This window comes from Syngnathoides biaculeatus, chromosome 23, assembly GCF_019802595.1.
Source record: "Syngnathoides biaculeatus isolate LvHL_M chromosome 23, ASM1980259v1, whole genome shotgun sequence".
NCBI lineage: Eukaryota > Metazoa > Chordata > Actinopteri > Syngnathiformes > Syngnathidae > Syngnathoides > Syngnathoides biaculeatus.
Window position 1 is genome coordinate 2,232,449 of NC_084662.1, and position 14,847 is coordinate 2,247,295.

General features: G+C 43.8%; 1 protein-coding gene across 2 annotated transcripts in view; it reads right to left on the reverse strand.

The window, feature by feature from the left end:
• Nucleotides 1–1,064: 1,064 nt before the first annotated feature.
• Nucleotides 1,065–14,847, reverse strand: part of ddhd1b (DDHD domain containing 1b) — an 85,568-nt gene continuing 71,785 nt past the window's right edge. Inside the window, exons 13-14 of one of the 2 annotated variants that reach the window (XM_061811462.1) lie at nt 12,605–12,664; nt 1,065–12,480 (exon numbers count right to left, since the gene is read on the reverse strand). In XM_061811462.1, the coding sequence (XP_061667446.1) occupies nt 12,296–12,480; nt 12,605–12,664 (245 nt within the window). In that variant the 3' untranslated portion in view covers nt 1,065–12,295. The remainder of the gene's footprint in view (nt 12,481–12,604; nt 12,665–14,847) is intronic. The other variant, XM_061811463.1, reaches the window with a different exon arrangement.

Genomic DNA, 14,847 nt, shown 5'->3' on the forward strand with positions numbered 1-14,847 from the left:
CTCCGGTTTCCTCCCACATCCCAAAAACATGCAACATTAATTGGAAATTCAAAATTGTCCCTAAGTGTGATTGTGAGTGTGGCTGTTTGTCTCCATGTGCCCTGTGATTGGCTGGCAACCAGTTCATGGTGTACCCTGCCTCTTGCCCGTTGACAGTTGGGATAGAATCAAGCACTCCTACGACCATTTTGAGGATAAACAGCTATGAAAAATGGATAGATGGATGGATTTATGTAGTTGGACAATTTTAAGATGTTAATGCCACCTTTGAATTTTTGGTTCACATTTAAACCACAAAAAGCATAATGCACTGCCCTCCCCTAATGTTCCCTCATAATTTAAGAATAATAACTAAAGGTTTGACTTACCTCTCCTGGTTCTGCTCTCAAATCTCCAAAGAGGACACAGGTCTTCTTGTTAGTTGAAAGTGATGTTAGTTTCCTGTTAGATTAACTGCTAGATATAGCTGTCATGAATTTATACCCTGGTGCCACACTGAGTGGTCTGGCATGCTGTGAAGGCACACACAAATCACGCTGTGTCCCATCAGAGGAGGATGACACTGAGGCAGAAACAGACGCTTTCTGTTTGAGACACAGAGAACCACAGCCCACTGAACTTTATGGTTGCTTGCGATCCAAACAACACAATGGTATTTAAATCTCTAGAATCATAAATCATAATATATAGAACTCCTAGTGAAAATGTCTCCTCACCAACCACTGTAAATCACATGGTGTCAATACATTTTAGTGGATTTTGTGTTGACTCTTAAAATCCGATGTTGATATAAAGTGTCTCAACGATCTTTTTTTAATTATTCCGTAACGGAACGGATGAGGCTATTTACATGTGAAATGTGTTTCTTCTCGCGAAAGATTCAAATTATGAAACGACTTCTGGAACGGAATAATTTCGTAAACAGAACAACTGGATTGCCCGGAGGAAACCCACACAGGCAAGGGGAGAACATGCAAACTCCACACAGGTGGAGCCGGGGTCGAACCCTGGACCTCAGAACTGTGAGGCCAATGCTTTACAGCTGATACACTGTGCCGCTTCTTGAAAATTATTCACTTACTTTTTTTCATTTTGATGGTGAACATGATGTTTTGCTCTTTTTGGTCAATAGTGAGTTTTTTTGGCCAGACTATTCCTTATTGCTGCATCAGAAAGACTGTTGGAGAGGGATTAAATTGACGTTAACGTTGTTCCTATCAACATATTGTTGGCAATTCTCAAATATTTGCCCACTCCACTTTTACATACGACCTATGCAAAATTAGAAGTGTGATCATTGGACATTAGATGGTAATATTGTGCGCACAAAGCAAGGTCCATAAGGCATACTTGGATGAGTTTGGTCGAGAAGAACTTGATTGGACCAATTTGAGCACTGACGAGTACTGACGGTAACGTGTTACGCCTTCAAAAAATGTTTTCCGGTGACATCATCAGTAATCAAACATATGAATTTTTATTATTACTGTAGTCAGATTAATATTTCTCAGATTTATCTTTATTTTTAGTTCACGAGAAGTTAATGTGCTTTTGATAAATACATCCTTTTCTTATTTCGACAATAAATATTCATCATTAACAAAGTACAGCACGTGGAAAGATGAGGTAAGTCAATAACTAAGACACTTGATTCAGTATGTCATGAGTCGAGACTAATTTTTAGCCTTTTAGTAATTACTAATAAAACAGAGACAAACACAATATATTCTTAACTAAAATAAAATGGACACAATGACTCATTATTACTACAATATTAGAAAAAGGTGAAATATTTATAAAAGGAGCAGTCTACGGCAATGACATCATGTGACATGTGCACATTTTCAGTACATACTCAACTCACATGTATCCAAAGAGGCAGCAGCGAAAACACAATGGCCAGTGTTGATATATTGGCATGAATTGGAAATACAGTCACTATTTTGAGATTATCTTAAGAGGAAAATATTTAGGTTCATTGAACACTATACACACATACAGTTGCCTTCATGGACATCAACAGAATCTGCAGGGTTGCTACAGTCTGTGTCTGTCAGTCTATCAGTTAAGTGTATTTAAAGTGTACCGAGAATTGTGTGTTTGTTTCAATTTGGGTGGCTCTTTGGCACATCAAGTCTCCTCTAAGTTGCTCATTTAATATGGCTTCAACTACACAGATTTGTTCATATGGTATTCTGTAACTTCTCACGTACATTATCAAGTAATGGGTACGGTGAAGATAATGCTTTTTTCTTTTTGTGCTGTACTTTTCGCAGATAAATGATATTCCTGTACTGACAGCTCCTATACTTAACCAAAAAGTGTGTTTTTCTAACTAACTCACTTACTTTTGAAATCAAGTAATCAGTAAACTAATTTACTTTTAACTTAAGGTGATGAGGAAAGTAATTACGTTACTTTCTCGTGGTAACTTGTGTCAACACTGCCTGTGACCCCATCAAATACATTTAGAGATGAACTAGAACCAAGATTGTGAGCCAACCAATGTCAGACCCACAATAACAAGGAACATGATTCATCTAAATCATTTTCTATATTATTTGTCTGTATTTTATGTGAGTAGATGAGAACACAAAGTCAATTTTCCCCTTCAGGAAATAGGTCAGCTCTTACCAGTATGCCATCATGTACATCTAAAACATGCTTTATCTGATTTGACAGTGTAAAAGCGCAGGAAAATATATTTAAATACAGTGATTAAGCCTTCACATTTGTAACAGTTTCATCACTGTACCCTTCCCGAGTCTGGCGAACTCGTTTTACTAGTAGTTGGGTCATTTGATTTAGTTTCATTAATAACAGTAAAAAGCCATGGCTCAATGGATTTTCTTTTGAAACCAATTCATTTTACTGCTGATTATTTGAATTATTGTCATTTGTTATCTATCAAAAGGTCAATTACAGTGAAGAAAATAAGTATTTCAACACCCTGCTATATACGGAGGACTTTCATCACTGCTCAAGGAGCAAGAAGTGGTGGCTGAAGCGTCAGACTTTGATGCCTCCAGAGTCCTTGGTGATGTGTTTCAGACACGTCCCACCAAGAGGAGACCACGGGGATAACCTAAAAGATGCTGGAGGAATTACGTCTCTCAGCTGATTCAGCATCGCCTCTGCTTCACCCCGGAAGAGCTGGCTATAGTGGCTTTGGCGAGGGAAGTGTAGTTGTTTTTGTTAAATCAGCTGCCTCCGTGGATGGATGGATGGATGGATGGATGGATGGATGGATGGATGGATGGATGGATATTAAAAGAGGGGAGTAGTGAGGCTAGACGGACACGGCGCAGCTATGACCCATATCCCGTCATCCCCGTCAAGAATAACCAAGTCCCCAAGGATGTATGAATTTATATGGTTTATTAAAAAATAGTGGGGAAAAGGCATAGCAGGACAGGAAACAGGGTGTGTAAGTGGAGTCTGTAAGTCTTTCTCTGCCTGTACATAACCTCTCCACCACAAGACCTATACTTTAGGAGCTCCACCGCGCCATCAGATGGGCAACTGAGTACCTCCCGGACTCAGGCAGAACTGGCAAGGACTTAGAGGAGGTTTGGCCTCCAGACATGTGGCATACAGGCCCACCGGCATCTGGATACACTCTAGTGCCTCACAAATCAAACCCCCAGCGATGGGAAAATTGCTCGACTGCCAGCAAGAATCTTGAGAGAAAAGAAGGACTAAACCCTGACAGAAAACATGTAGTCAGAGTCCTTAAGACAGTTGGACGCTGTACTCAGCTTGTTCCGCAAACTTCTGCAATGGCACAGAAATCATGTCTACTAGCATCTGCTTTTCCATTGAATCATTCGGGTGATGTGGTGAGGGGGACCTACTGCGTCGGTAACAGTCAATTCTTTTCAGTCACTTGCACACTAGAGGGGACACTCGAGCTTCATTGTATAGCGCTGACCAAACCATTGGAATCAGCAGCAGCAATTTTTGGTATTGTGACATTTTAAAGGGGAAATCCAGGTTTTGCATTAATAATGTGTCTAATAGGTCATGTAATATGTAATCTTGACAATGTGATGTTAAATCCTCTCTCAGTTAATAATGTTTTGAGAAGATTTTTATCGACAATTACAAATTTTCAGGGGTGCTGCCATTTTCCTGAGTGACATGACCTACATGGGTGTATGTCACTTTTTTTCTCACTGTTACTTGCTGTTCCAAACGCTCGATTACGTGGAATACTATTATGCCCAGCGCTGATTTCTCATATTTATCCTCATCTGATGAAGAAATAGCAGTATCAGTTGATCAGGAAGACGGAGGAATACTTCCATACACATCCGTGAGCGGCACAGCCGTGAGCGGCTCTCCGCTACTCGGTTGATCGGGAAGACGGAGGAATACTTACATACACAGCCGTGAGCGCCATGGCTGTGAGCAGCTCGGACGCTTGGGAAGACGGTGGAATACTACCATACAGATTTGAACCTGTGGCTGTAAATAATGCCGCCGAGCGGCGGAGCCGTAAGCTGAGCTGTGCCGAGCGGCGGAGCCCTGAGCTCGCTCCCCGCTGAGCCAGGAGCCTGCTCAGCCGGGGAGCTCGCACCGCTGCTCGGCTGTAAATCTTCTTCTTTCTCTTTCGGCTTGTCCCGTTAGGGGTCCCCACAGCGTGTCATCTTTTTGCATCTACGGCTATCTCATGCATCCTCCTCTCTAACACCCACTGTCCTCATATCCTCCCTCACAACATCCATCAACCTTTTCTTTGGTCTTCCTCTTGGTCTTTTGCCTGGTAGCTCCATCCTCAGCACCCTTCTACCAACATACTCACTCTCGCCTCTGAACATGTCCAAACCATCGAAGTTTGCTCTCTCTCACCATGTCTCCAAAACATCCAACTTTGACTGTCCCTCTATGAGCTCATTTCTAATCGTATCCAACTTCTTCACAGCAAGCGAGAACCTCAGCATCTTCAATTCTGCTACCTCAATGGTTAGAACATCATCTAATCCGTACATCATGGCCGTCCTCACCACTGTTTTATAAACTTTGCCCTTCATCCTGGCAGATACTCTTCTGTCACATAGAGTCACCTTCCGCCAACCAGTTGGACCTGTTCCTTAACTTCCTTACCACACTTTCCATTGCTCTGTATTTTTGACCCCAAGTATTTGAAGTCGTCCACCTTCGATATCTCTTCTCCCTGGAGCTTCACTATTCCTTGTCCACCCCTCTCATTCAGGCGCATATATTCTGTTTTACTTCGGCTAATCTTCATTCCTCTCCTTTCCAGTGCGTACCGCCATCTTGAACTGTTTCTCCGCCTTTTCCATGTTTTCACTGCAGATAACAAGATCATCTGCGAACATCATGCTCCAAGGGGAATCCAGTCTAACCTTGTCTGTCAGCCTCACCATTACTACCGCAAACAGGAAGAGGGTCAGTGCGGAACCCTAATGCAGTCCCACCTCCACCTTAAATTCTTCTGACACACCAACAGCACATCTCACCGCTGTTCTGCGGCCCTCATACATGTCCTGTACTCTTCTAACATATTTCTCCGCCACACCAGACTTGCGCATGCAGTACCACAGTTCCTTGTTGGGTACTCTGTCATAGCCTTTCTCTAGGTCTACAAAGATACAATGTAGCTCCTTCTGACCTTCTCTGTACTTTTCCACGAGCATCCTCAAGGCAAATAGTGCATCTGTGGGACTCTTTCTAGGCATGAAACCATACTGTTGCTTGCAGATACTTACTCCTGTTATGAGTCTAGCCTCCACTACTCTTTCCCATAACGTCATCGTGTGGCTCATCATCTTTATTCCTCTGTAATTTCCACAGTTCCGAACATCGCCTTTGTTCTTAAAAATGGGGATTACACACTTTTGCTCCATTCTTCTGGCATCTTCTCTTCCACTAGTATTTGATTGAATAAGTTGGTCAAAAACTTCACAGCCACCTCACCAAATTCCTTCCATACCGGCACTGGTATGTCATCGGGAGCAACTGTCTTTCCATTTTTAATTCTGTTCAGTGCCTTTCTAACTTCCCTCTTACGAATCAAAGCCACTTCCCAGTCATTCACGCTTGCCTTTTCTACTGTAACTTTGCTCCCATTTTCTCCATTAACTTCTCAAAGTACTCTTTCCATCTACTTAGTACACTACTGGCACCAGTCAACATATTTCCATTGCTATTCTTAATCACCTTTACTTGCTGCACATCCTTCCCATCTCTATCCCTCTGTCTGGCCAACCTGTAGAGCTCCATTTCTCCTTCTTTCATGTCCAACCGAGAGGACATGTCATATGCCTCTTGTTTAGCCTAAGCCACCTCTATCTTTGCCTTATGATGCATCACAATGTATTTCTTACGGCTCTCCTCAGTCCTCTCCGTGTCCCACTTCTTCTTCGCTAATCTCTTACCTTGGATGACATCTTGTATTTTTGGGTTCCACCACCAAGTCTCCTTCTCCCCTTTCCTACCAGAAGACACTTCAAGTACTTTCCTACCTGCCTCTCTGAATACCTTGGCAGTAGTATTCCAGTCTTCTGGGAGCTCTTCCTGTCCATCTGGAGCCTGTCTCACCTCTTTCTGGAAGGCCACATAACATTCTTCCTTTCTCAACTTCCACCACCTGATTCTCTGCTCGAAATTGGTCTTCTTAGTCTTCCTACCCACTACCAGACTCATCCTACAAACCACCATCCTATGCTGTCGAGATACACTCTCCCCCACCACAACCTTACAGTCGGTAACCTCCTTCAGATTACTCTGTCTGCAGAAAATATAATCCACCTGTGTGTTTCTACTTCCGCTCTTGTTGGTCACTCTGTGTTTCACTCTCTTCTGCAAATAAGTGTTCACCACTTCCAATTCCATCCTTTTTGCGAAGTCCACCACTATCTGCCCCTCAAAGTTCCTTTGCTGAATGCCGCACTTACCCATCACTTCTTCATTGCCCCAGTTTCCTTCGCCAACATGTCCATTGAAATCTGCACCAATCACAAGTCTCTCTCTCTGGGATGCTCAGGACTACTCCATCTAGTTCCTTCCATAAATTAACTTTCAACTCGAGGTCACATCCTACTGTGGGGCATAGCTGCTAATCACATTATATACAATACTCTCAATTTCAAATTTCAGCCTCATCACTCGATTTGATACTCTTTTCACCTACAAGACATTCTTAGCCAGCTCTTCTTTTAAAGTAACCCCTACTCCATTTCTCTTCCCATCTCCTCCATGATAAAATAATTTAAACCTTGTACCTAAACTTCTAGCCTTACTCCCTTTCCACTTGCTCTCTTGGATGCACAATATTTCAACCTTTCTCCTAATCATGATGTCAACTAACCCCTGAGCTTTTCCTGTCATAGTCCCAACATTGAAAGTCCTTACACACAGTTGTAGGGTCTGTGGATCCCTCTTCTTCTGCCGACTAAGCCGCTTTCCTCGTCTTTTTTTTGTCTTCGACCTACATTTTCTGAATTTCTACCTACGCTTTGCAGATTAACAGTGCCGGGGGGATGGGTGTAGTTAGCCTGACCCACGACCTATTATGTTATGGAATTCGTTTTATGAACGCTATTTGTTTGGCACAGTTTTACACTGGATGCCCTTCCTGACGCAACCTTCTTCATTTATTCGTGCTTGGGACCAGCCGACAGGTAGCACAATGTGCTGCCCAACGGGCTGCAGATAATCAAAGAAGCAATCAAATAAACAAAGTTAGCACAAAAGATACACAATTTAGATCCTAGCTACTCTATGTTAAAGATAAGGTCAAATGAAAGCAATCACAATAAATGGTCACCACAGAAGGTACACAAACCACATTCTACCTGTGTTAAAAATATAAAGGATTGGCAATTTAAAGGATACGTGGATGGAGGGGATTCAAACCACAAAATGGCCCTCACTAGTAGTTCAAGGTTAAGTTGACGATTTATGTTTGGAACTCGTTGTATCCCCTACGTAGGTAATAATCTTAGCGCGTAAGGCTAACTTGGGCCGAGCAGCTTCAACGGGAACGATATGGCACGAATGTGGATACTAAGATAAGACTTGTTAAATTTCTTGAGTTCTCACGGCTCTCGTCGTATAAGTTATGAAGTTACTCACGTTCGATGTTTCTTCCAACATCCACAAATTGATCACAAACGCGTCTCGTTGTTAGCAAGCTAAGCTAAGGAATACTAGGCAGATAAGCAAGTTTAAGTTCGCCATGGATCGGTCACTGCCAAAACAGGAGTGGAAGGCGTCCAAGGATCGGTCACCATGAAGATGTGGTCATCAGGCGGCCGAGAATTGGTCACCATCAAGGCGTGGTCATCAGACGGCCGGGAATCGGTCGCCGCTGAAACAGAGCGGAAGGCGGCCGAGGATCGGTCGCCACGAGACATGGTCGTCAGACGGCTTGGGAGGTGTCGCCAACGGAACAGGAATGTGAAACGGCCATGGACAGGTCGCTGGAACAGGAACGTGAGGTGGCCGAGGACGGGTCGCTGCCGGGACGGGAGGCCGTGGAGTTGTCATCGCCGGGATGGGCGGCCGTAGAGGGTTCGCCGCCGGTACTGGCGGCCATGGAGGGTTCGTCGCCGGGACGGGCGGCTGTGGATGTGTCGCCAATGAGTTGTGGTCGTGGTCATCAGGCGGCTGAGGATCAGTCGCCATCGAGACATGGTCATCAGATGGCTTGGGACGTGTCGCCGCCGGAACAGGAACTTTAGGCAGCTGAGGACAGGTCGCCGCCAGGACGGGCAGCCGTGGAGTCATCGTCGCTGGGATAGGCGGCTGTGGAGTTGTCTCCGCCAGCATGGGCGGCCGTAGAGGGTTCGCTGCCGGGACTGGCTGTCGTGGAGGGTTCGCTGTTGGGGCGGGCAGCTGTGGATGGGTCGAACGTGAAGCAGCCAAGAACAGGTCGCCACCGGGATGGGCGGCCGTGGAGTCGTCACTGCCAGGACGGGAGGCCGTAAAGAGTTTACCAAAGGGACGGGTAGCCATGGGGCGGGAGTGGGAGTCTGTTGTGGCTTGGTTTCCGGCGAGGCATTGACAGAAATCAGCTGCGGTTCAGTTGCCGGCGAGGCAATGACGGATGTCAGCGGTGGCTTGGTCGTCAATGGGGCGGAACCGATCGTCCGCTGTGGCTTGGTTGGAGAACAACGCAAGGCACAAGGAGCCACCCTACTTGGGCGTCTCCTCTGGCCGCCATGCGGAGGGCCCGGATAGATGGCCAAACGTGTCCCCCAGAAAGGTTTGGACGTACAGGGTGAAGGCACTCATGGGCTGGAAGCATGGGGGGGGGTCAAAATAAACTGATTGTAACTGATCACCAGAGAGAAAAACCCAAGTCAATCTCTGAGTCAGAATTGGGCAGCCAGTCAATATAAATTCACGTCTTCCTCATAATCTGGAAAATCTGAGTCCAGCAAAATATGTGGTGGTGAGCGGGTCGTGGTCGGAAAATAATCAGGACACCGGGTTGTGCAGATGGCGCGGTAAGCGAGGATAACGGGACGGAATCCACCCAGATAGGGGAGGCTTGGTCCCCAGGCTGGTAGCGCTGGGAGGCAGACAACCAGCGTGCCCGACGGCGTGGCTAGCGATGCCTCATCTTCCCTGCTGTGTCCTATTCCGGTCAGTTCGTTCTGTCATGGGCCAGCGGCATGGGGGCTGACCCAAATGCAGGATTCCGGGCAAAGGCATCATGTTCAGAGTGGTTTTATTCCTAACTAAGGTCATACAAAGTTTAAGCGGACCAAGAAGGCACAGGCACAAAAACGCTAGGCTCGAGGCAAGATCCAAAACATGAAACGAGGTCCGATGGCTACAAGGCAAAACTTGGAAACATGAACGTGAATTGACTATGGTGGCACAGGCTCATTCTGACAAAACTGTTGCGCTACACTAAACTTGCAACTTACGCACAGTAGCGGAGTAACCCAGAATACAGTGAAGCATCCGCAACGAACTGGCAAATGCTGATGACACATTTACCACTTAAATACTTGGTCCATTAGTGTCCAAAATGCAACACAACTGTGACAGCTGTCAGAGGTAGCACTGCCCAGGACAGTGGTCTGGCCACGCCCCTCACAGGAAGCTCTGCCCACGGCAGTGGCCAGGCCATGCCCATGACAATTTCAAAGACAACAGAGGATCATGTATTTGAAAACTGCAGTCTTCAGTTTTGATAAATAATCATGACAGCTCCGGTTGGACTGAGAATCAGCAGTTTGAAATCTGAAACTATGGTACTAAATAGGAAAAGAGTGGAGTCCTCTCTATGGGTTGGGAATGAGATCCAGCCCAAAATCGAGAAGTTCAAATATATTCAAGACTTCTTCATGAGTGAGGGAAGAATGGAGCAGGAGATCTCCAGGCAGATTTGTGCAGCATCTGCTATGATTTGGACTCCGTATGTACCGTTACTACGTACTGTACCGTTGCAGTAAACAAGGTTCGTTTTCCCAAATACACTCCATTTTCACCTATGGTCACGAGCTGTGCGTAACGAAAGAAAGAACGAGATCACAGATAATCGATGTCCGGCCTCTCGTTTAGAGCGAGAAGCTTGGTCATTAGGGAAGGACTCAGTCCAGCTACTCCTCCTTCACATCTACAGGCGTCAGGAAAAGTGGTTTGGACACCTTGTTAGCATACCTCCTTGATGCCTCCCTGGTGAGGTGTTCCAGGCATGTCCCATAAAGAGGAGGTACCGAAGACAAGCCAGAACACAGTGGAGAGAATGTCTGAGAACACCACAGATCCCCTCAGAAGTTTTGGATGGAGTGGCTGGGGAGAGGAAAGTCTGGGAATCCATGCGTAAGCTGCTGCCCCCACCACGCCAACCTGACTAAGAAGTGGTAAAAGATGGATGGATTTTTTTAGATGAATGACTACAGTATGTATGGATATGTGAAAGGGTCAGAATTATAGCAAGACTGCAATGGGTTTAATGAGTAGTTAGAATCATTTCTGCACTTATATCTGCAGTTTGAAGGGCAACATCTAAATTGTGGTACATGTTTATTTTTTTAGGATTTTTGTATTTACCATAATGCACTTTTGTCTTTATTGTTTCAACAAGCGTATTTCTATGGGCCAGCAACATTCCCTCTCTCAATAGGGATTGCTTTCACTCTTACTGTTTTTAAATCATCAACTATTTTTTTAAATGGCACTTTCAGGTGTGGCTATTTCATAATGGAAGACTTTTATCCAGATAAAACAAAGGTGGAATGAAAAAATGCTAAATTTGAATTGTGTCTAAACTGTTATAGATCAAATTTTATGAAAATGACCCACTAACCCAATTTCTCCATTCATCCTGCACTGACAAACATGCAGACACAAAGGTAGAACAAATAAACAGGGCAGAAATTGTGAATTGTTGTAAAAACAGGACAAGGGAGGCCTTTCTCTGGATCTACCATGAGTGCATAATTCTCGTAACAAGGTACATCTCTCTCAGATTGAACATGAACTGGTCACTTTGTGGGATCTTACAAAGCAATTGTATAAAAAAAAATCATTGTGTCACTCCAAATGACTTCTGACAAATCCTGAAAAGCAACAAAAATTAAGCTTTTACGAGCTGGGCATTTCTTACCATGCCATTTTATGTTGGGAAATAATCACACTATCAAAGCTGCGCATTGTACTGATCAATGGTCAGGTAAGATAAGTTATGGGAGAACAGGATCATCACAACAACAGTCACATCTGGAAACTATCCTACTGTTACACAGAACACTAAAAGTTCAGTCAGAGGTATGAATGATTCGGTGCAGGAAACAGTTGCTAATGCAAAAGATCATGAGCAGGAATTTGTGGACAAATGGTCCAAAGAAAAGGCTTTGGGCACAGTATGTCCGATGTGTGTGTGTGTGTGTGTGTGTGTGTGTGTGTGGTGTGTGTGTGTGTGTGTGTGTGTGTGTGTGTGTGTGTGTGTGTGTGTGGTTATGTGTCAATTTAGTTTAAATTCACTTGGTAGCAGTCACTTCATGTTTGAGCGATACCATATTATAACTTAAAATAAATAAATGAACATTTACATGTCTATACTCAAATCTATAATATCAAAATAAGATGTATAAAATAAATGTAGATTTATTTTGTAATGTTAAAAAAACTTACCATTTTAGAAATAGTATCAGTCTATAAAATAGCATCAATCTAAAATCAATACAAATAATTTGTTTGGTAAATATTTTGTAATTAAACTGTAAATAAACAAGGGAATGTAATCATTTTCCTTTTTAAATTTAAATAGAAAATGAACTGACTGGCCATGCCTTAGTGTGCATGTATTTTTTTATGAGCCATCTGTGCTGTCTTCTGCAGTTACAGGAGGCTCCTGTGGTCTATACATGAATGTAAGGAGGAAAAGCGCCACATCATAAGAGCACCAATAGGCTGTGTGTGACGTCACCGCCGACCAATAGCGGCTCTCGACCAAGCCCTCTCGCAGCTCAAAGTCGATGCGTCTTTCCAGTTCCACTAAAACAGAGCAAACAGGAGTTAGTTAATTGTTGTTGCATACCGTACAGAAAAAAAATCAAACATTTTAGCTATTAAATGAATTATAACTGGAGCAGATAATTTTGTCCAGAATCAGAATCACCTTTATTAGCCAAGTGTGTAAAAACACACAAGGAACTTTTCTCCGGGAGTCGGGGTTGCCCTGATATGACATTCATTCAGAACAAAAAACAAGGAAAAACATAGTGACACAAACAAAGAACAAAAGACATTTCTGTTCATAGGAACTATTCCTTAGAAGAGTCACGCAAGATGTAAAGTCTTCCTCATCTAGAACAGGTAGGGAGTGAAGTGTGTTGACGTCCCACTTTGTGTTATACTTGTACAGAGCGCCCTCACCAGACCGGTGCAATGTCAAGTGTGTAAAGGGAGCAGTTTAAAGTGAATAAAATATAATACAAAATACAAAAAATAAGTATTGAAAAAAAAATTACATATATATATATATATATATATATATATTACTAATATATAATATATCCTGCCTGTTGAAAGCTGGGATAGGCTCCAGCACTCCCTGCGACCCTCGTAAGGTTAAAGCGGCAAAAGAAAATGGATGGATGGATAATACTAATACTGATTAGACCAGCAGGATGTAAGTGAGTGTCCTAACATGGCACATGGCAGAAAAATGGGTTTGCCGATCAAAAATTTAAAAACTGTTCGAATGCCTGGTACTTTTGGCTTTCATTGATCATCTTCATCTTCCCAACAGAAGGAGCTGGAAGAGCTGGTGGGCAGGATGTGGAGGATCTGAAAGGATCCTGCTTGATCTAGACCTAGTTCGCATTACATGCAAGTCCTCAATAGTGGGTAGCGTGGTGCTGACGATCAGTTCAGCGGTTTTGATTGTCCGTTGCAGTCTGAGTTTGTCCTTTTTTGTGGTGGCCCCAAACCAGACTGGGATGGAGGTACACAGTACTGATTGGATAACCGCTGTGTCGAGCAACAGCACCTCTTGTGACAGGCCATGCTCCCTCAGAAGCCGCAAGGTGTATATCCTTTGCTGGGCTTTTTTGAGGATGGAGTTGATTTTCGTCCCCCACTTCAAGTCCTCTGAGACTGTAATTCCCAAGAATTTGAAGGTCTCGACGTTTGACACAAGACAGTTGGACAATGTCAGGGGCAGCTGTGGTGAAGAATGCCTCCTGAAGTCCACAATCATCTTCACAGTCCACAAATTTGGTCATTTTAATATTTTTTCCAAATCTATTCCGATGGGACAATCCCCATTTATTTTTACAAATTAATTCGCAATCTAAGTCTTTGTGTCTGACGATGCAGCATTAATGGCTCAACAAACTTCAAACTTGAAATGTCAGTTTTGAAGATGCGAAGATATACATGCAGTGCGAGGAAAACAATAATAAATAAGAAAAAAAAATAATCTCAAACAGTTTTACATACAGTATAGATACAGTCTATATAGTATATAGGCAGCACAGTTGCACAATTGGTGAAAGCACAGTTCAGAGGACTGGGGTTCTTAAACGTCAACAGGTTTTGTCCTGTTGTGGCTTGTGGTATTTTTCCTACTGGCTCCATGTGGACATACACTGCCTTGTGAAACTATTTGGCCCCCTCGAACTTTTCAACCTTTCACCACATTGAATGAGAAGAATTAGAAGATTAAGAAGACAAAGGTAGAGCAGAGAACCATGTGGTGGAAGCTGAGAAAGAAAGAATGTTGTGCGGCCTTTCGGAAAAAGGTGAGATGGGATCTCGATGGACAGCAGAAGCTCCCGGAAGACTGGACTACGACAGCTAAGCTAATCAGAGAGACAGGCAGGAGAGTACTTGGTGTGTCTTCTGGTAGGAAAGGGGAGAAAGAGGCTTGGTGGTAGAACCCCAAAATACAGGGAGTCATACAAGGAAAGAGATTAGCGAAGAAGAAGTGGGACACTGAGAGGACTGAGAGGAGAGGCGAAAGGAGTATATCGAGATGCGACGTAGAGCAAAGGTAGAGGTGGCAAAGGCTAAACAAGAGGCATATGAAGACATGTACACCAGGTTGGACACGAAAGAAGGAGAAAAGGATCTCTACAGGTTGGCCAGACAGAGGGATAGAGATGGGAAGGATGTGCAGAAGGTAAAGGTGATTAAGGATAGAGATGGAAATGTATTGACTGGTGCCAGTAGTGTGCTAAATAGATGGAAAGAATACTTTGAGAAGTTGATGAATGAAGAAAATGAGAGAGAAGGAAGAGTTGAAGAGGGAAGTGTGATGGACCAGGAAGTGGCAATGATTAGTAAGGGGGAAGTTAAGAAAGGCACTACAAAGGATGAAAAATGGAAAGGCAGTTGGTCCTGATGACATACCGGTAG